Source organism: Megalops cyprinoides, chromosome 12, assembly GCF_013368585.1.
Source record: "Megalops cyprinoides isolate fMegCyp1 chromosome 12, fMegCyp1.pri, whole genome shotgun sequence".
NCBI lineage: Eukaryota > Metazoa > Chordata > Actinopteri > Elopiformes > Megalopidae > Megalops > Megalops cyprinoides.
The window spans coordinates 24,814,448-24,835,848 of NC_050594.1; the positions used below are offsets into that span (position 1 = coordinate 24,814,448).

The window sequence follows — 21,401 nt, forward strand, 5'->3', positions numbered from 1 at the left end:
CACCACAACAAATTCACTGTGGTAGTTTGAATAAATACAGAGGGAACTGCATATTGCAAGTAAAAATGATAAATTGTCATATCAAATACACAAACTCAACCGGTAAAAAGTAGTCAAGTTACACTTCCATGTTCTTAAATTTCATACACAAATACCAACTGCAGGAAACATGAAGTTACATACATATAATGTGCAAAGTCACTGATTTAACTGAATTAGTGCAGCACAGTATTTAGCTATTGCACATATTCAGGTGCCAAAAAACACAAACTATCAAAAGAATATTCTGAATATTATGGTAATTGAGAAATGAAACAAGTTATTTAAATAGCTGTACTTACATTAACAATACTTAATAAAGCCCCAATACACACTCCTGCCAATTCAGCCACATTTGAATTCTTAGACCACAGGTTTAAAAGCAACCCACAAAGCAAACTACAGATTAGCAACCACGTACAGAACCTGGTTTAGTCGGTAGGTGCAGTCCTCCTTGGTCTAGGTACAGGATACAGATTTCTACTTGTACACACTCACCTCCTGTATTTGGTGACCAATAAACAGGTGCCTGACCTGAGCAGGTCCAATCAAACACAATATCCCCACAGATGTTTGCACAATATCCTGGCCACCGAGCTGCTTTTGGTTTCAATTACAATGGGTAAGTTTCGCTGACAACAGGGATTCCTTAGAACCGTCTGTGTAAAGCACCCGCATTTAACACTGCCTGCCTGGGGCAAGGTCCAAAAAGTCACTTTTAACAGCAATAACAGTATAATATAGCCAGCTGTGACTACACTGAGCCCATAAGAGGATTTTTAATGTTACAGCCAATACTAAAACTTATATATTTAATTGCTAATGTAAATACTTTGTGCACATAATAAAACATATTTTGGTTTAGACAAGCTTTCTAGTTTAAAGCTCACCTTGTGATACTGTATAGAATATAATATTTATACAAATTTGGGATTAGCACACTGCATTCTTATGTATATCACAAATATTTAAACATCGGCTTCAGGACATAAATCCCATTTGTTAAACTTAACACCTTAATACACTTCAATGCAGTACCTTATTGAAAATTACTGCCATTTCAACTATACTGTATAATTTATCTTGTACACAGAAATTCAAAACAAGCGCAACAATCCAGTGATTTTTGTGATTTTTTTGACAGTGATTTGTTATTTGATGAGAATGAAGCTACGTGCAGCCTCAAATTTTGTTGCATCTGTGTTCGATGTAGCAACATACACACATTCCTTCACCCGAAATGTACCCTTTTTCTGAAAGATAAAAACTTCTTCACCTGTTGCTAGGCACCAGCATTCTCAGGCTCAGATCCACTTCTTCTGCCAAGGCAACAAAGCATTAAGTGAATGCAGTGCTGCACAGCGGAACGAAACGAGCAAAAACTGGCACAACTGAATCAGTTTGTGGAAAAGCAGATCCATACTGCACTGAAACACACAATGCCCATGCTTTTCCAAGTATACTGATTTAAAATATGTGACAGTTTGGCAGAACATATGCATTACACAGTACAGCATTCGATTGTCCAGGCAAATGTCGCATCTCTCTTGCAACAGGCCAATCTACTTGTTGTGGGGTCTATGCTGAACTTGTACAGAACTTTCCTCTTCCACACATTCACAAGTCAACAACAGTTTAATAAACTGAAAACTGCTTTGAATTATCACATTATCACTGCTGGAAGTAAGCACAATGTGTCAGCTTTAATGACTCCTGATAGCGTCAACTACTGTACATGAATCTACTTATGCAGCAGCCAGAACCATGTTCCAGCAAGTAGCTTCATGTTTCGACAAACATTACCCAAAATGGAACCTGGAGGAAAAGATAATTATCTTCAAAAGACAGTCAGTAGCCATGTTCGTTCTGCTCCTCAGCCAACAGCTCACACAAACACAGCAAGCTGCTTCAGCTCAAGTAATTTGTTACATTTGATTTGACCTCAGTCCGCTGCCTATGCGCCTCATTACATCAGCACGGTGGAAGGGGGCTCCTCTGTCTCAAAAGTGTCCAGTAGAACAATGGGCCCAACACCCAGGGAAAAGGGCCTGAGCCTGTTGCTAAGCACCAGCTTTCTCCAGCTTATCTGGGTATTTCTCACCGAGACAACAAAGCACTACATTAATGCATGGCAGTTGAACCGAACCTCTCAGAACTTAATCAGTATCAAACAGTGTGTGGCTTTGTCACCATGACTCTCTCGCCCTCTCTCTTCTGCACTGATATTTTCTCCAGGTTCAACTTAATCTTTCATGCTTTTGCAGTGGGCCTTCGCAAGTACTTGAAAAATGGTATATGCTGGAACTAATTTATTTTTACAGAAACTACAGAAACTGTTCCACCAAGATGCCCAGAGACATAAATATTAACAATGCAGGCGATGGTAGTGAATAATAACTAATAATATGTTGTGAATGTGATGGTAGCGGAAAATAAATTACCTAATTAAAACAAATTTAAAAGGAGAACAAAAACATAAAAGAGAAAAAAAAGTTTTTAAGTACATATTTGTCCAATTGGCACATTGCCATGTCCTAATGTTATACAAAGTACCTTTTAATTGTTGTGAACAATTACTTGTGTACCTGTCTCTGCCATGTAATTTGCCTGTAGGAAGAACCAAAGCTTTCTTGCCCCACACCCTGCATCTCTGTCCCTCCAGCTGCTCACAGGCCACGCTGCCACAGACCCAGACAACTTGATCACATTACCCAATCATGCATATCCCAAGAAGCCCTCCGGAGAGCCAATAGTCTGAGCCAGAACCAGCCATAACCGCAGGGAGAAGCGGATGAGATTGTCCAACAAACACCACAGAGAAAAAGAGGATGGAACTCACCGATCGAAGCTCAAACTGCGGAGCCGCAGTTCACCGGGTAGCTGCTGTGTGTGTGAGTTTGCCCCTGCACCATACTGCTGGGAGCGTGTCATGTGACGAACTCGGCAACCTGCATATTTCAGCAGAGGCGTGTAGCCGCTTGCCTGACTGCTTGCTTAGCTCAAAGATCTTATGAAGGACTGTGCCTCAAGTCTAAGGCAGGTTAACTCCCTTTAAACACAAGCCACACCCAGAGAGAGCCAGAGACAGTGAGAGAGTGAGAGAGAGACAAATAGAGAGAGAGAGAGCGAGAGAGAGAGCGAGAAAGAGACAGCCATCGGGAGAGATTTTTTATGTAGACATGACTGAACTAGAATAAATGTTTTAGTCCAGCAAAACTGTTGCCAATTAATTATGATTTTTTTTATATTAGGAGGGCTTATTTCTAAAAGGCAAAAACTTTTTACAGAATTTGTAAACATAGTTCAAAGCTTTTGACAAAACCCATAGAGCCTCTGACTCACTGTAACTGCTCATATAAATCATTATCTCTATAAAATGTTTGTGCAGACTATTGCCTACTACTTTATACTTACATATAAAAAACAAACCATTTACAAATGAAACAATTGGCTGGTTTAATTTGCTCACTAGCCATAATTTTATGACCTGTGTAATTTTAATATAGGCCTTTATTTAAAAAGTAAAAACAAAATATGTCCACAGTTCAGGAAATTGAGGGGGTTTTTAGTCAAAGCCAGTACAGTTGCAAACTCACAGTAGTAGTGGAAGTAGTTTTTTTTTTTTTTTTTTTTTAAGAGCATTTCTTTTTGCACATTTTGGTCCATACCAACAGCCTGCATAAAAAAATTCAGGACAGTAGCAGTACTAGTTTATGAGCAGCTGATGTACAAGTATTTTACACAAAATTAAATACAGCCTTTACTTTACTCAACTCAGAAGTAATCTGAACATATTTTCAATAAAAACCAGTATGTCCAGTGTGCCATGAGAACTGGAACCTTAAATATTTATAATTAAATTTTTCATAGCCCTATGAAGTTTGTGGGCTATGTATTTTACAATATAGATCATGGGAGAGGAAAAAAACAAAAAACAAAAACAATGGTAGTTACTCTCCAAAAACAGTATAACTGGGCCTGAATAACAATCACAGTTCTAGATTATTCCCATTAGCATTAGTCTGCAATTTTACTTGCAATTTACATCTTGCTTTCTTTAAGGGATGAAATGAAAGCACGATGAGACCTCCTCGCATTGCTCAGTGCTAGGCTGTGTAAACAATGATGCGGTTAGAGAGCCAAGCCGCCAGGATCGATATGCTGAAAGCAGCAAAGCACTGGGACAGAATTCTAATCAGGGGAGGCATCTCTCTCCTGTGTCCCCAATCCTGCCCCAACCCCCACAATACTCAGAACTGGCACTTGTGTCTGGAAGTGAAGCCAACGATAGTGGGGTTAAACGTGTGGTCTGTGTACGGCGTGACGTTGTCTCAGTGTGTAAGTAGCTTCAGACAGACTTAAGACTAAATAAGCTTACAAAGCTTAAGCAAGGAGGCTTATTAAAATGTTTCCTTCATTTAGCCTGCTAGTAACTACTCTGATGGCATCCTTAAAGCCAAAAAAGCTCCTCAGCTCCATCAATATGTTGGCAATCCACTGCTATGGTGGAAGCAGACATGACAACTTTAAAACTTCAATTTCAGATCTGAGCGGTTACCCTAACCCTGTCCCAGGATTTTTTCTTTCTCCACAGGCCAACGGACTCTGACACCATCATAACTGGAGACAAACCACTGCTTCTACTGTTGCAGGTCATACAAAATCTAGATAAGATTCAACCATTTGATTTATTCATTACGGAACTCTTAAGAATGTGTTAAGTACTTCCTAAAATACAAACAGATTCCTTCTATGTTCAAATGAAATTACAATAAAGCATCTACTGTGTACCTGTCTACTGACTGAGCCACCTGTGCTCTATTACCTCCATGTTACTTACATGGCCACGCAGTGCTATTGTACTGGTTCCATGCTACCAGTACTTACTTTTACAGTGAAATAGCATGTGATGAAATGCCTGTGCTCAACAAATTAGAAAAAAAAGCAGTGTTACTTCCACATAAGGGTGTGACGAGTTTGTCACGTCCTGATAGGATCCGGTAAACATGCTTGCTCTCTTAATCATCTGCTGCAGTAAAGACAACCAAAACATAGCTCTGTGTTCTTGAACCCCCCCCTCACCCCCACCTTCCACGAAATGAAATGCCCTGATGGAAACATTACCTCCTCACACCAGTACTGCTACAATGGTCAAGAGGTACTCTGATTGACAGGCACAGGTTCAAGTCAAGGGGGTGGACAAGGGTCAAGTCAGGGTTACACAAAAGGAAGTGTTGTGTTAACTGCACGACAAGAGGCCAGATGCTTTTACACGTTAACACCTCTGAAAAGTTCACCTGCAGGAAATCATTTCTGTTGAAGGAGCTGCATTTGCCGTGTTGAGTGGCGATGCCAGAATCACATGGCTCAACTGAATTCTTAAACTCACAATGTAAATCACCCCTTGGTGTAAAAGGCATGTAAGGCATATTTTGAACAATTACTTTGAACTATAGCGTCCTCTGTATCATTCCTGGCTATCAGATATGTCCTTGCTCAGTCTTGCATTTTTTATGTGTTTTGTCTACCCATTACCAAACAAGACAAAACTTGTTTATGTTAAAATAAAGTAGAATCCATAAACATGTCGATATGATCTACAGCTAAGAGTCGAGCGTTTGAAAAATGGGTGGAGATACCCGTTACACACAATCACTGTCACAATGCCCAAAGTTTGAATTCAGTAGCAGCAATAAAGACATGAACCGATATGACTGAAATGTTAACAAAGACACCTTGGCTCTGTGTTATTATAACGGTTTTCCAGTTTGGACTTGCCTGACACCTTCATTCAACCCAAGTTTTCACAGTTGCATCCCACTGACGAAGTGTGTTGCTCCATCTGCTAGGTAAATTAGTTCCGCATGTACACTCCAAACTGCAGACAGGCTTGTTCTGTTCCTCTGTCGCAGCTGCACTGCCATTCACAGAGCCCTGCAGAGGGGTAAATAGCCACTGCACTCGAGGACAAACACACCAAGGCAAGCACACGCTATAGGCCTTGCAAGGGCCTCTCACAGTGCACCATCACTTGGAGAAACAGGCCAAGCCTCTCCAGACTAGCATAAACAATGAGCCCAGCTCCATCCGCATTTTCCTCTCTGACATGTTCAACTAATGCATCACTTCCTGGGGTGTCTGTTCACCTTCTGTGAGCAGGTCAAAACCCTTCCTTCTTGAAATTTTAACACAATGCAGAACACTCCTGAACTCACACAGAGAGGAGTCACAGTGGCAAGCCAACAGCTGTTCTCCTTCCCTCGGGAGTGGGCACAGACATTCTCTCCTCTCTCTATCATACTACACAGGGATGACAGACCCAACTTGACTAGCCACAGAAAAACAAAGCAAACATGGTGACCACTTCTGTCATACTATAGACACTTAATGTATCAATCCACTAACATTAACAATCACAAATGCAAAAAGTTGAATTTGGAAACTGGAATCATCACTTATAAGCAAGCAATTTTAAAATAACAGGGAGCAGTAAGTGCTAGAGAAGTTGTACGGGTTATATGTGAAACAGGGAAATATGGATTAGATTAAGCCACCGAGTGGGTGTTAACTGAGGTGTGAATTTTGTAAAATAAGGACATGGTCAAAGTGCAGAAGCATTGTTCAAAGAGGTGTGCCTAGGGAGGTAACGAACAGTGATAAGATACTGCACAGTTCTGCTGTTCCCACAGAATTAATTTTACCACCTGAGCGCCAGACAGAGAGGCCAGGATGTAAAATCAGAACAATGAAGAGACAGGCCTGCCACTCACAGATATCCTCAGGGGACAAGGGGGGCTGCAGCAGAATTTATAGATTAAAGATGGAGAAGCAGAACACAAATACGCCATACACAACGTAGCATACCACCACAGCGTGCACTCAGATGGATGTTTGAGGTTTTGACAACCAACATCACGTAATTTACACCATGTCAGACATGCCTGACATAGATAAAGAATCATGCCTTTCAAAATAGCCCACATATTTACGGTGGTTCTACGGGAAAAGAAAACCAAGGGGAAAATGGTGGTATTAACCAACCTTGTAAGTGTCATTCCCTTGACACCCACTTGGTACATTCATCTAAACAAAATAATGCTGAGGTTCTAACTGACTTTTCTGAAGCAGTCTAAAATGAATTTCAAGTTAAATATATAAGATGTGCAATGTAATACAACACACAAGTTAAATGACAATACAATGTATATTAGTAATTTTTTGGATTTCTTAGTTTCCTAATGTCATCCATTATTCCCACTGGCAACTGGTAAACCATGTGGAAATGTGGACATTTAATTTAAATGCCTTTTCAGTCTTTCCAGATATTCAGTATATCCAAAGGCATATAGTGTTTATTCCAGACAGAAGGCAAATACACAAGCTGTTGACATGCTATCAGTCATAAGCACATTAAGCTTCTTCCTGTTTCACTGCCATTGGTGTCAGTACTAAGAAAGGGCATGTTCAGTTATATCATGAAACAGAAAATAGGACTCTGTGATTCCAGGGAGGTGATGATTTTTAACAGAGCCTATTCAAGAGTTTTATCCCACATAACTCTACCCATGCTCTGGGATCACGCTTCACAATGAACTGATAAAATATTACACTCCACAAGACACATAAGGCTTACCCGGAGAAGCTCATTACAGCACTCTGTGCTTAAATCAGAACTGTCAATCAAACTCATTACAGATGCTTATTCATTCATTTCTTGCCACAAGGAACAATGTCATATTATCGAACAGAGTCAATAGGAAAACTGCACACCAATAAACAAAATATGATGGACCATCTTACCTCTCCTTTTATCTCCAAGTAAATACTTGTCTCAATAAGCAACTATTAGGAGGAAAAGTTGGAAAAGATGGACAGTGATGGATCTATCTGGAATGATCTAATCCATGGAAAACAACATATGGTTGTGTAATTTTTTTTTGATCATGTCCCTCATTCCAGAGTTATCCTAAGACTACACGTCCATTATTTTGCTAGATCATTTTCCTCTTCTCATTTTCTGGACCTGATAGAACCAAAGAGGATTGTCATTTCTGAAGACCTTATAGTACATTTTGGGTTACATTTTTTACATTTATCAAGACCTTCCTTAAACATTGCTATGGACAGACTTTCACTTCCCCCCGGCCCCCCCCCCAACCATTCCACAGTTGCATCTACAGCATTTTTGCTCTCTTTCCGCAAGCACTTCCCCTCAAAATTTTAATGGGTCACGTGATCATGGCTGTGGGCACACCAAAGAAGGAGGAACTCTGGCCCCAACTGCTTCTTTTTACCAAGTGTACATGCCTGCATAATTCTTGTTGACTATCCCAGGATTCCTTCTGTCTGATACTCAAAGGTGCATGTTTGTGCAGTTATCTCTTTGTGAATGTTACGCAAGTTCCATTTCATGGCTCAAATTAATCTTAATCACCATGACATTCATCTGGTTTTCACACTTGACACGAGTTATACCAATCACTAGCCTTTTCTGCAATAAAGCTGAATCTATATGTGACTATTCATAGGTAGCCCGCTCAATTCATTTGTAACTAATGTAACATTTAACATCTACATTGCCAAAACTAGAGGACTGGGAGGAGCGGGTGTTCAATGTTTAATGTTTTGCTCCTTCAAAAGTACAGAGCTTCTGCTGTTTCCATGGTTTTGTGATTTTTTTTTTTTTTGATCAGCCACTCTTGTTCCATCTCAAGTCAAGCTGCTGGAATGATTACAGTAAAGTGTCCCAGATTTGGTCCCAAATAGCAACCTCCACCATTGTCCTCAAGTATGTACTTATGCGACATTATGTGAAGTATGGACCCACTTTATTTGCTCACTTGGGCTTGGGCATGTCAGGCATTTCAGCCTAGAAGTACCAGTATTGACATCTATGAGTCACAGAAAGCTGACTCCTTTCACAGTGAATGTATTATATTCGCACCATATTTAGTAGTAATGTAGACATTCAAACAGTCATATTCAGGCTGTTTCACTTATTGCTGTTCTCACATTTACAGTGGGTGATGCCACTTTATCTGCTGACTTCCTCCATCCACTTGCAGAGGATGAGGCACCCAGCTAAGGGGCATTATTATACAGTGAATCACACAGAAAATTTACCTGTAGCCTGGTACACTCATTGCCAGACGGTGGAGGCTGCTTAATCATCAAGAAAGAGTCCTATTTACATCCAATTCTCCTAAAAAAAAAATCACCAGCCCTACCGTCGACTTTAGGGCTGTACTTACTGAGACAGCGTATGTGGGACAGAGATATACTCACTGGGAGAGTGTGTGCCGGACGGCGTCAGGTGGGAGGTCTCCTCAGCGGGGAGGGACGGAAGGTCACAGAAGGAGGTGCCCACGCTGAGGGAGCTGTGCTCCTCTGATTGGCCGGTCCAGCTGCTCTCCGAGGGGGGTGCGGTGCTCCAGAAGCTGGCCGAAGAGCAAACGCTGTGCCTGGGGCCTGTAAGACAGGGCGCAGCATTCGTCAGACGGGGGGTGGAGAACAGGCGTGTTCCACCAACATCCCGGGAACACCCAAGACAAGCCTAATCCGCACACAATTTCAAAATGTGAACTTGTGCTTTTGCTTAATTATAGATACGGAGGATTAATTATTTACACTGAAGGGAAACTACTTTGCAAATGAATTACACATCTAGGATACGGAACAAGGGAGAGCATGTTGCATACTGATGACAGTCTCTTTCATTAAACACCAAAGCAATTCATCACCTTGTGTTATTAATGAATACATCAAGAGTTTCCACCAGAATAAAGCATGACATTTGTCCTGAACTGTGCTTAAGCAGAGTGCCATCTGTTTTGCTGCTTTTATGAACAAGAACAAATATTTCAGGTGCTTAAAAATAGGCAATAAATGTGTAATTCCAAATTCAAGTCAAGGAATCAATTGCTCTTAATTATAATTCATGTGAATTTACAATACAAATACAGATTCTATACTCAGAATCACAGTAACAGAAGACTTAAAGTATGTATATGCCCTTGGTAACACTCATTATCTCTACGATAGTAACATATGAAATAGAACAATGTATAGTTTTTTGATAATATCACATAATGCAATTAATTTAAATATGAATGTGGGCAAAACTGTAAAGTGCAGAATGAAAAGGCAAAATCTTAAATTAACTATGTTTCCACAATCAGATTTAATGTTAAATGTAGGAGCAGGTGTGACTATACCACTGTCACACACTGCTGGAAAGTATACTGCCTGTTCCGGGGGCCTTAATCTGGGACTAACAGAGATGTCGTGATGCCCAGAAGTAGGTGACAACCATCTTAAACGGATGAGGGTGGGACGGATTCACTAGCTCAACAACAATCAGCACTTGTCTTGTGCTGTGACCAAGACAGTGGACCTCCGCACATCTACTGGTGACGAGGACAGTAGTTCCAAGATGGCCATGTCACCGGCTGCCAGCAGTGGAGAGCCCGTGGTGCAGCACAACTCAGAAACAGACACCAGCCCAGGTTACTGCAGAGCCCTCAGCTCTGACATAGGCTACAGAACTGCAGAACACTCAGTTCTGAAACAGACACAAGCCCAGAGAACACCAGAACCCTCAGCTCTGAAACACATAACTGCCCCACGGAATTACAGAATCCAGGAGTGCAGAATCCAAACTCCTGTACAATGCAAAGTCGAGGAAAAATATTAGTCTTAGTGATAATACATTGGTATTTATAGATCTAATATTTATGAAGACAGACAGTTAATGTCTTCATAGAATTGTTAATTGCAATGGGTAACTGGCTGAGAAACAAGCCGACATGGGCGACAAGGACCAATTATTTTCCTTAGCATCTTGGCAGGAAATCACCAACCCTTCGTCGACAACAAAAAGACGAGGTAGGGTGGGGGTGCTTGGTGGTTTGCCCAAACAGACCCTCATGCATTGATGAGAACTCCGCCTAAGCCATTTCTTCAGAATGGAGAAATATCTTCTGATTGAGTCACTGTATGGTTCACTATCCGTCACAATTACACATGTCAACAAACACACATGTAAATGGGCATCTTATGACATTCTCCCGATGAGATATAAAGCCAAAGTGCATATATCATTAATTGCTCTACTGACTGATTTATGAGTGCTTTCTGTGGGTGTACAGTAATGTTCAGAGTTAGTTTCATTTACCTTGTTGTTAAGGTAAGGTTAAGGTACCTGTTTTATGTGGTGACTTGTGTATGGGGCAATTATTGTAAGTTCATATTTAGATGTTTGTTGTGTCGATCACTGACAACAAGCACCCAATCACCCACACCCATATTTCCTCTGTACAAAGGACACTGTGCCATTGCATTTAGGATACCTTTTGTTTGTGTTTTGTGACTTGCGGAAAAACTAGGATAGAAGGTCACGGTGACGTATGTTTTTGATGTAGCTCATCTTGTTACCACCCAATCCACATTTACTTCATGCAGTGTTTCCCTGAGACAAAATTACTTCAATGCACCAGGCTGTGTGGGGAAAAAATGCCATATAAAAAGACCTGCAACAAAATTTTATCATATCATTACACTGTCATAAAGTTTTGGGTGTTTTCTTTTTCTTTCAACTAAAGTGCACTGTCAAATTGATGAAGCTGACACAGATTTTATTCCTTTAAAGTTCTAGTGAACAATGATAGCAGGGCTTTGTACAAGTTGTACTACTAAAAGATACATTACACAGCATTCTGAGATTTTTTTCCACTTCTGATTTCCTTTTTCTTGCTTCACTTTAGATCATACATCTTGTAAATATCTGATTTCGATCTTCAATAATGTTGCGCCTAGATGTGGATATCTGAATGTTTATTACACACGGCCCAGACTCTATATTCTGGATGAGAAAAAAAGATAATCCCCATGTCGAAGCGTAATCCAACTGAAAAGGGCTCAATGTACAATCCTTACCTATCAGACTATTTTTATACATCCAGATGTCATTCAGCAACAAAGGCTTAGGCTAATGCGTGTTTATGGAACAGCAGCAATGTCCTTGCACGTAGGGCTCAATTTCATATATTATTCTGAGGCCTTTCACTCAGATAGCATCACAGCACAGAAACTGTAATGCATCTTACTCAATCCATAATGCATTTTAATGGCACAATTTCATAAAAGCATGCTTTCTCAGCCATGCAAAATGAAATATGGCAGTGTGTGCTCACTCACACGATGCTTTAGCAAATGAAATAACCACACGATTTATTAAGATCACCATGGTAACGTGGATTCTCCTCTACCTTGAAAATTGTCTAAAGCCACAGCTAGCCTGAGGATAATTCATTCAACTGCCCATATTGGATGATAGACCATATTCCACAATTAATCTATAAAAGAGGGAAAGAAGCTAAAGATGTCATACAGGTTATACAGCTAAAGATGTCAATTAAAGTGCTAAATAAGGGGCGAAGAGAGAAGAGCAAAGACCAACAGAACACCTGTTTCTAGTCTTTGCAATCTTCCCCTCCCTCCAGAGTCTAGAGTCCAGATTTCCTCCCATAAATGGCAGTGGCTGTCCTGCTGCTGGCTCAGGAACTCTACAGGTATCATCTGTCCTCCCTGGGCTTTCACAGCATGCAGAACAGACATTCCTTTTCAGCAATTAGTATTACAAATATGCGTTGATACATTGTCAATCTAAGCAGTAATAACTTACTGTTAAAGTGCCTGCTTACGCATTCTTTAAGATACACCAATTGTACGACACATGGAAAACATGATGGGTGTGTTCGTCATGGAGCCATTTATGAGACTCCCTCATGTATTCTCCCTAACATGACACAACTGTTTTCCATTTACATAACATTATTTAATTACATCACAGTAGTGTTGTCACAATATCAGAATTTTGAAAGTTAATACGATATCAGTCCAGTTTCATGATATTCAATACCTTTCCAATAAAGCCCAGACAATATGAAGTGTAGGTCAAACATTTCAGGTGCAGTAAATTGTTTTGTTGTTTGCATAGAACAAACAGCAAATGTCTATTTTCTATTGACCACTTGAAGCAAAAGGCTCAGTTTAGGTTAGGACTGGGCTAGAACTGAATTCACAGTAAAACAAAGATAGTATGTGGCTCCCTACAGGCCAGGGTGAAACCACTACCCTCACGTGGGCCTGTGGGAGAACTACCAGAAGCATGTCATACCTTTTACCTGTGACTGGGATGGGGACGGAGAGCGCCAGGGCTTCTCATCAAACTGGACCCAGGTGTTTGGCTGTGTGGGCGAGCCCAGAGTTCCTGCCTCACCCACAGAGGTAAGACAAGAGGGAGGGGTCTCAGCAGGGGGCGGAGCAATGAAGGACAAGTTGCTGTTTCCATCTGAAAGCCAGAAGGCACAAACATGGCACCCAGCACCGAAACAGCTGGATTCAGAGATTTCTCAACACAGACAGGTCACAGAGAGATGTCAAAACTAGCATGAGGTGGAAAGAAAACGCAGTGGATTGCTCCTGCATGGCTCTCTGTATTGCAGGGCTGTGCATCGGAGTGACTGACAGAAATTTCACAGCACACCGAGAATGCACACAAACGTGACAATCCACATTTGCAGTGCAGAGCAAGGTGCACAGGCTGGAATTTAAAGGGTATTTGGCAAACTCATTTTCTCTCATTGAAATTCTGTACAGTACCAGTTGAAAGTTTGGACACACCTGATTAAGATAGTGGGAACCATGCATTCAAAGACATTTTGATCTGAAGACTTATCCTTAAATGCTTGATGTTGATGCCTATATGTATGACTTTCTTTCAAACAAAACTATTTTTAAAAAATATTTTTGGCTGCTTCGAAGAATCTAATATACAAGATAGTTTTGAGTTGTTTAACAATTTTTTGGTCACTGCATAATTTCACTTGCATTATTTCATAGTTTTGATGTCTTTACTGCTATTCTAAAATGTGGAAAAGTGTGTCCAAACTTTTGACTGCTACTGTGTGTATATTTGTACTACAACAGACACACTCAAAATGAACACAATCTTACAGCCTTTAAAGGTGGACGGACAAAATATTATATTAAGGAAGTGACACCACATGAACAGTGGGATTAGTGTCATAAATTGATCCCATGTATGTCTGCAGAGGAAATGGTATGCAGTAATTGATGACCTGTGGGATCGTTGGTGGAAACTGTCGTCTCGTACCTTGCTGGAATTCCATGCTCGACACCGCTGGCTCATCTGTAAAGGCAACCCAGCCTGGCCTTGCGGCGCCGGTTGTGCCGCTGGCAGCGGCGGTCATGGTGGGCAATGCCACCCCCCAGGGCAAACTGCTGTCCGGACTGTGGGCGGCACCTGTCTTCATACTTCACATGCCTCGGCATCCACGCACATCTGGAGGAGCAGAGAGAGAAATGCTGAGCCGACAACATTCGTCTGTGACGGACCATGGCAGCTACTCTGGGTCTGAGTGTAAATTACACAGCAACTCATGCATGTATTTCCCCAGAGGTGCCTTTAAAGTGAATTACACAGTTTACATAATATGCATTCACATAGATGCCCCATAAAATCTCCAGAGTAAAGAACCTGTCAAACTTTGGACACAATGCCACAGAAATTCTGTAAGAAATGCACTGTGAGATTCAGCGTTCTTTACGCTGTCTGAAGTGTAAACACGTGCGCTGCGTAAGTTAAAGGAGGTGTCTAACCCACATTTTCCTGATGATTTCATATGTCCAGACAGACAACAACAGGAAAATGCTGTCACATTCTAATTTATGGTAGTGTGTGTCACCGCAACAGTCCAGATTATAAGGACAGAAATGAAAAAAAATGTGTGAAATAGCAGAGAATACATTATTTTGAGCACTTGTACCAGTGGTCATGGTAACACAGACCATTCAGTGCCACTGGTCTCACTGCTCACTTAAAAAGGAAATTGCTCAGCCAACAGTTTCAATAGTTCACTACATTACTGAAAACAAAATCTGTGAAGAAAAACTACCACATGGACAAACATGACCTTTAAAGGCTAGAGGGGGTAAATACAATTAATTTGAAAGACAATTCATTTCTTTTTCCATGTCCGTCAGGACTGAGGGTACCGTCTCTTCTCCCAAGTGAAAAGACAGGAAACACTCTCTCCTGAAGGAAACACACTTTGACTTATTGCAACGGTCGGGTAAACAACACTGACTAATTCTGTGGCTGTTTTCTGGATGAACTCACACCGTTCACCGTTTCCCTGGGCTCTGCTGAGTCTGACACTACCCTGTTCCATGCGAACTTTGCCCCTCCCACTCTCAAGTGTATTCCATTCTACATGTCAGTGCTAGGAAACACAACACACCCACCGAACATTTGTTTGTCATCACTAAAGCTGAGCTTTTGCACAGAGAATTTTAACAGAAACTGAATCAACATGTCCATTTCAAAGGCAGTACACAAAGGCACAAAGGAGAATAATGTTTTCCTTACAGTTTGCAGTAATCTAAGAGCACACAATACATCTGCATTCCCATAGTTTCACTGCTCATGTATGTTTTCAGCGGCTTTATAAAAATGCAACACGGGGTGAAAAACTTATATAAGATTTTTACCAAGGCACAGCAAATAAAACTAAACTCTACACCCAAACTCACCATACTGTTCATCATTTAAATGTTACATAAATTACCCTGTGAATCTACTCAGTTCTCAGTTTTCACTTCACTTGTTTACTTTTGTAATATAGCAGGGTACTACTCAAACTGTCTTACAGTAAAAACACATTCAAATTGGTGAGCAATTTCCTTATGGCAAGTTGTCCTGTCTAAGTCACTTCACCCAACTGAACTTTTAAGAGCTGAAAAAAAAAAAACCAAACAAACACCTTTGGAACTGCCGCAGTAATACAGACCTGTTACGGAAGAGTCCAACTTTCAGCAATAAGTGTTCCTTGGGTTTTACACTGTTTTCTTGCCAAGCTCCCAGCACTGGGGTACTTCTGTGCTTCTGTCCGGCTTCATTTGATAATGCCTTCACAAGTTCTCAGAGGACGCTCTGTTTGGGGTTCAAGTGCAAGTGCATGTAGGCGCAAGCCTGACGGTGTACACCTCTGTCCGCACACGCTCTGTACTTAACAACACCCTAAAAGTTCCCGACGGACCTCATTCAGCTACCCCTGCCCCATGCCTCTACATGCAGATGAGGCTCCGCTGGGCTGGAAACACGGATGACATCACACGCCCTGTATTTTTATAGACCTCGCTCTCTTTCCTGTTTCCCAAGCCCGGCTCTTCTCCGGCTCTTTTACAGCCAGAAAATATCCTCAAAGCTCGCTGATATGATCTAACCAATACGAACACAGAGCCAACATATCTGCGTTTAAGCAGCCTGTTTTTTCCTGTGTGGCATAATTTTTAAATTTCCATTACACCTCTTCATGACAAATAATAAAAAGATGATACAATGTTAACCTGTTCAAGTCATCCATACATTATTCTTTCCATGCAATTGTCAAGTAAGTAAACAAGTACAGTAGATCAAAACATAAAGAGACTAGACAAAATTACAGACTAATACAAAAAATGAGAGAACAAGGGGAAAATTCTGATTCAGCAAAATCCTCTCGATTGCATCCCACTACAATAATTTCATAATTTTACATGTAGGTGTGTTGTCCTCTGGTGTTATTCAACGAGAGGTGTGCCACCCTTGGTTAGCACTGAGACTGCCTTCATCTTTACACAATAACAATGCAATGTGACTGCTGTCACTGCCAACAGCAAAAAAACTAAATCTGGTGGGAACACTATGGCACTCCTTTTCTTTCTTCCTTTACTCCACACATTTCCACAGTGTTAGCCAAGTCGTAAACTGCTCACAGGGCTCTGTGCTCCTAACATAATATTATCATTTCTGGACAGCCATCTTCCAATAAAAATCTGCTGTGATGAGATATTGAGGCTGGGGTAGGGTCTGTTATGATAATTCACAAAATAACTAAACATGATGGACTGAAACCAAGCAAGGAGAAGAGGTTGCTGCCCTTTTTATTTTGATAGATGGATCCAGATTTAACATGTTAATGTCCACTGCACTTCTCTTACCTCATGTTGTTATTGATACATGATATCTAGCAATGACGACACTGAATTTAAAACATATTCCATGACTTCAGAAATCATACTGTAAGAAATAATGTCATATGTGCTATTAACATAAAATGCATATTTAGTTAATAATCTTATGTTGAAAATACATTAAGATGTACTCACAATACGAATACAATGACATTTCATTAAGACCTACAGTGGCACTATCATCAGTACTGCCTCAGCTATTGCTAAAGTCACTAGCATGCTGCTAGTGACTTTAACTGCGTAAACTTTGCTTAAACATTTCTGATTTAAAATGGTTTTCCTTGCCAACTGAGCTAACTTAAATGCATATGCCACTTCACTCTTCATTTCTCCTGAATCTACACTCTGCATAATGTGCATCTTACTATCCAGAAATTTAATTTCCATGTTGTCTTTCACCTCAGACTGTCCCTTACAACCACATTTAATTATTTGTATAACATAGTCACTTAATTACAACTATTTTACCATGGATGGCACAGGGAAAAGTGATAATGGGACTGCTAAATGCCAATAATGTAATGTAATATTTACAATTCACATTCAGGTGATTACTGGACCTGAATGACCAACCATTCAGGAGACAGAGGAGCTCAAAGACCACCCATTTGTATCCCTCCTGCAGTAAGACGTCCACAGCCAGGGTGATTTTAATATTGCTTCAAAGCTTACAGAAGGGTTCAAAGTATTTAAATTTTCTGTTTAAAAATGTCATGAAAACAAGGTCTTTTTTTACCTTTTATATTGTTTCTTTCAAAATGCATAAACTCAGTTTCCATTGTTACTGTAGTTTACACCCTTGTTGACATCTCCTGGAGTTTTTGTTTTGTGACCACCATCAGCTGAGGCACAGCACACACTTGAACAAAGGGTGTCAGGTTAGGTGCATCTTCAGGTCAAGTGAAGCCATGCGACTGTGATGCTCACCTTTTAACTTGCCGTTTTGCTTTGTTGCCACTGTTCTAGGGCTTTTGATGTTTTGCTTATCTTTTTTTGACTAAGGGTGTGCATTCTGCCCCTGGGTGTGGGTGGCTTAAGTGAAGTCAGCACATCTCCCAAATTTACAATGATTAATTCAGGATGACCAAGTAAAGGAAATTATCTCAAAAGGTCCCTTTGGGCACAGGAACTTCCACCAGTCAATGGCATACTGAACTGTGACACAGTCTGTAATTTAGTCAAAGGAACAGGACATCCTCTTCAACAGTACTCTTCACACCCCTAGAATGATCTTATCACCACAGCAGTCTCTTGTGGAAGCAACCCCCCCCCCCCTTTTTTTTTTGGATTTGGACCTGCCAGAATTCTCTTCTTTTGTTGGAAGGGCCTTGCTGTCCTAAGCATGTGACAGGTTGCACTAAACTCCTGGTCTCTGGTGGCAGTTGTCTGTACGGACCAGGGCACAGCTGTAAGATTTTGAACTTGCTGACTGTGACTACAATAGAGTTTATGTTTCAGCTGGGACACCATTTCCTGACATTCCTGTTCATACTGTTTCTTTTTTTCCCCCATCACCGCATCTAGCTTTTGTTCAGTACCGCTCCAACCTTTTCTATCTTGCTGGAAGCTTACATTTTTTGTGCCACTTCTCTGGCACTTTTCTGTTAGCAGATTCCGCTAATGCCTCCAGGACCTTGTTTATCTCTGACATCTCCTGATCTCTTTCAGTGTAAAACATATCAGATTTCTCTGGATGTGCGCCTTGAGGGGTAGATTCTTTGAAAAGTGGTTCATCCTCATTCAAAGTTATTGCTTGCTGGTCTTTGTCTAGAAGATGACAATTTAATAATTTCAAATGTCAAAAAATGATCATTTTTATGACTAACCGTTTTCAGGAATAATCATAAGGTAATTTGACAATGCTGTTTGTAAGCTTCAAAACACCATCAAAATCTCACTTCTATGTTTATCAGCACTGAGAGTATGGGCTGGTGGTAGGGGGATCGAGGGTCTAAAACAGGTCAGCTTTGAGCAACTCTGTCACCTCAGGTTAGTCATGCAGGTCCAGAAATCACAGTTTAACCATTTCTCCAACAGACAAACATTTACGTATATTTACATTAAAATCAAAAGGGGTGAGGTCAAAAGGCGATGGATTTGGTACAGAATGACATATAACATTTTAACCATTTTTAAAAATCACAATTGTTATAAAGGAATTCAGTATGCCATCATTTTTTTTATGCAACCTGTGATAAGTACCGAAATTTAGTTTCAACGATAGGATTTTCCTCAAGTTCAAACCTATTTCATTATGGACAGTTCTTCGTTAACTTATGTAAATTCCATGAAGAGCGAACATCTCAGTTTCACGGCCATTCTGCCTGGCTCTAGAATCGAGATGCCGCTACTGACTGAACCCCAGCGCTCAGAGAGGCAGAGTGGTAAATAAACCTTTGGCAAGGGACACAAAGGGGCACTGTGCATTTCTGGGACTAGTCCAAGCAGTGAGCCAGCAGCAGGATGAGCCTCCTTGACCTGATGTATCAGCCATGTGTTGTGTGTGGCTACTGCTAAACACAAACAGCGCTCAATCTCCGCCAGCGGGAGCCCAGTGCCTTGTGACCTCTCTTGCCAGCTGTGGTCAACACACCTCTCTTGTGAGAGCAGCGCTGACCCTTAAGGGGCACGCAGCTGAATAGACAAAGAGAGGGAAAAAAATGCAAACCAGCCTAGCCACACTGCTTCAGCTGTCCCCATAACAAGTGCCACACCTCTTTATGCAGGAATTACACATAACACCACACAGTTCTTGACTTAGCACAACAGAGCTGCTTTTTTCACGTCACATAGCATGCATTTGACGGATATTTGTTAGATTAGATTTAGGTTCTGTGGGAGACCTCTTAAAGAGTAACGGTCAGAAAGTCAGAAAAAGTTGCATGAACGCAAGCAATTCATCTTAAACAAGACTCTGACACAGATGGATCTTCACAGCATGGTATATCATTGAAATATTATTTGTGATTATTTTCTCTACTTGTGATGACTATGGTGCCAAGCCATGGAAAACAATGGTCACATGTCCCGTCACATGTCAAATTGTTTGCAGGTCAGGGAAAGAAATGCATGAGTCGACACGGTTTACAACCAAGACAAGAGGCCCTGACGTGTGCTATGAATGTGTTCTCTTTGATCCCTTAAATTCTCGTTTATGTTGAACTCTGCTATACCCTAGTACCTGTTACTACGCAGTTCACAATTTTCATGACATTATATAATTAAAAGTGCATATCTGAATGGTATCTGTATGCCTGCCTCCACACCTGAGTTACCAACGTGGTATCAAAATGGTAGCAAGCGGTGAAATAATCTTTGTCGTCATTCCCACTCAACGAATCACAGCATACAAGTAACATTAAATGCAAGTTATCAAATTACATTCAGTAGCTCGCACGCAACCAAAAGATTTTCGAGCGAACAGGTGTCAGAGGAGCACGTTCGAAAACAAACTACTGCTTGAACGGTCGCTGCCCATGTTTTTATTAGCGGTGCTTGAACATTTCCGTCTCGATCGATCGATCGAATGTCTTCCTTCCTCAAATAAAGCGCCGATTTCTTCGCAACTATATTCCAACACACAACTCAGCATTTGCATGTAATCTTAGCAACATTTCAACTGAATTTATCCTCTTATAGACCTGTTGCGCTTCCAAAGGCGGTTTCTAATAAACACGCAGCAGATGGTGCCCGAACAACATGCTACGCGGAAAACTACAGAGAACAAACGTTTTACAAACCCGATGAGAAGGTGCAAGACTCTTCACGGAGAAAACAACCCGGTTCTTGGTGTGACATACCATCTCGTCCGCAGCATGTTCTCCGACCGCAATCTGCAGAAGATTACGATATCGCATGCGCGTGATTGGCCACCCAAAGGAGTAAGAGGGTCATGGGCGAAATACGATTGGTTACGCTGCAAACCCTGAAAACTAGCAAGCGACCTCGTATGTGTAACGTGCGCAGTAATGTTATTGCCGAAGCAGCAGCTACTTACGCAAAATACTGTTTACAACGGTGTCTTCAAATTCATACACAAATTCATATAAGGTATGCTAGCATTTCCAGCCCCATAAAGGTCAGATTCTCTAGTTACCGTTCAACTCGTAACTGATACACCTCGAGCACCGGGTGAATCAGGTAAGACCTACAGTATGAAGAATCTCGGGAAAAGTAGAGCCCATGAGGACAACAACTGCCCATAGCTAACCGAGCGCCACACTTCATATATCCAACCATTTCGGTACGACCCAATAAATTTCCCT

At 41.0% G+C, this 21,401-nt stretch overlaps 1 protein-coding gene across 3 annotated transcripts in view; it reads right to left on the minus strand.

The window, feature by feature from the left end:
• The window catches only part of ston2 (stonin 2), a 28,058-nt gene extending 6,901 nt beyond the window's left edge, over positions 1–21,157 (minus strand). The window contains exons 1-4 of one of the 3 annotated variants that reach the window (XM_036542922.1): positions 20,937–21,157; positions 14,216–14,404; positions 13,217–13,390; positions 9,325–9,507 (exon numbers count right to left, since the gene is read on the minus strand). In XM_036542922.1, the coding sequence (XP_036398815.1) occupies positions 9,325–9,507; positions 13,217–13,390; positions 14,216–14,375 (517 nt within the window). In that variant the 5' untranslated portion in view covers positions 14,376–14,404; positions 20,937–21,157. Of the gene's footprint in view, positions 1–9,324; positions 9,508–13,216; positions 13,391–14,215; positions 14,405–15,911; positions 16,343–20,876 lie in introns of those variants that run through there. The other 2 variants (XM_036542920.1, XM_036542921.1) reach the window with 2 other exon arrangements.
• Positions 21,158–21,401: the final 244 nt, after the last annotated feature.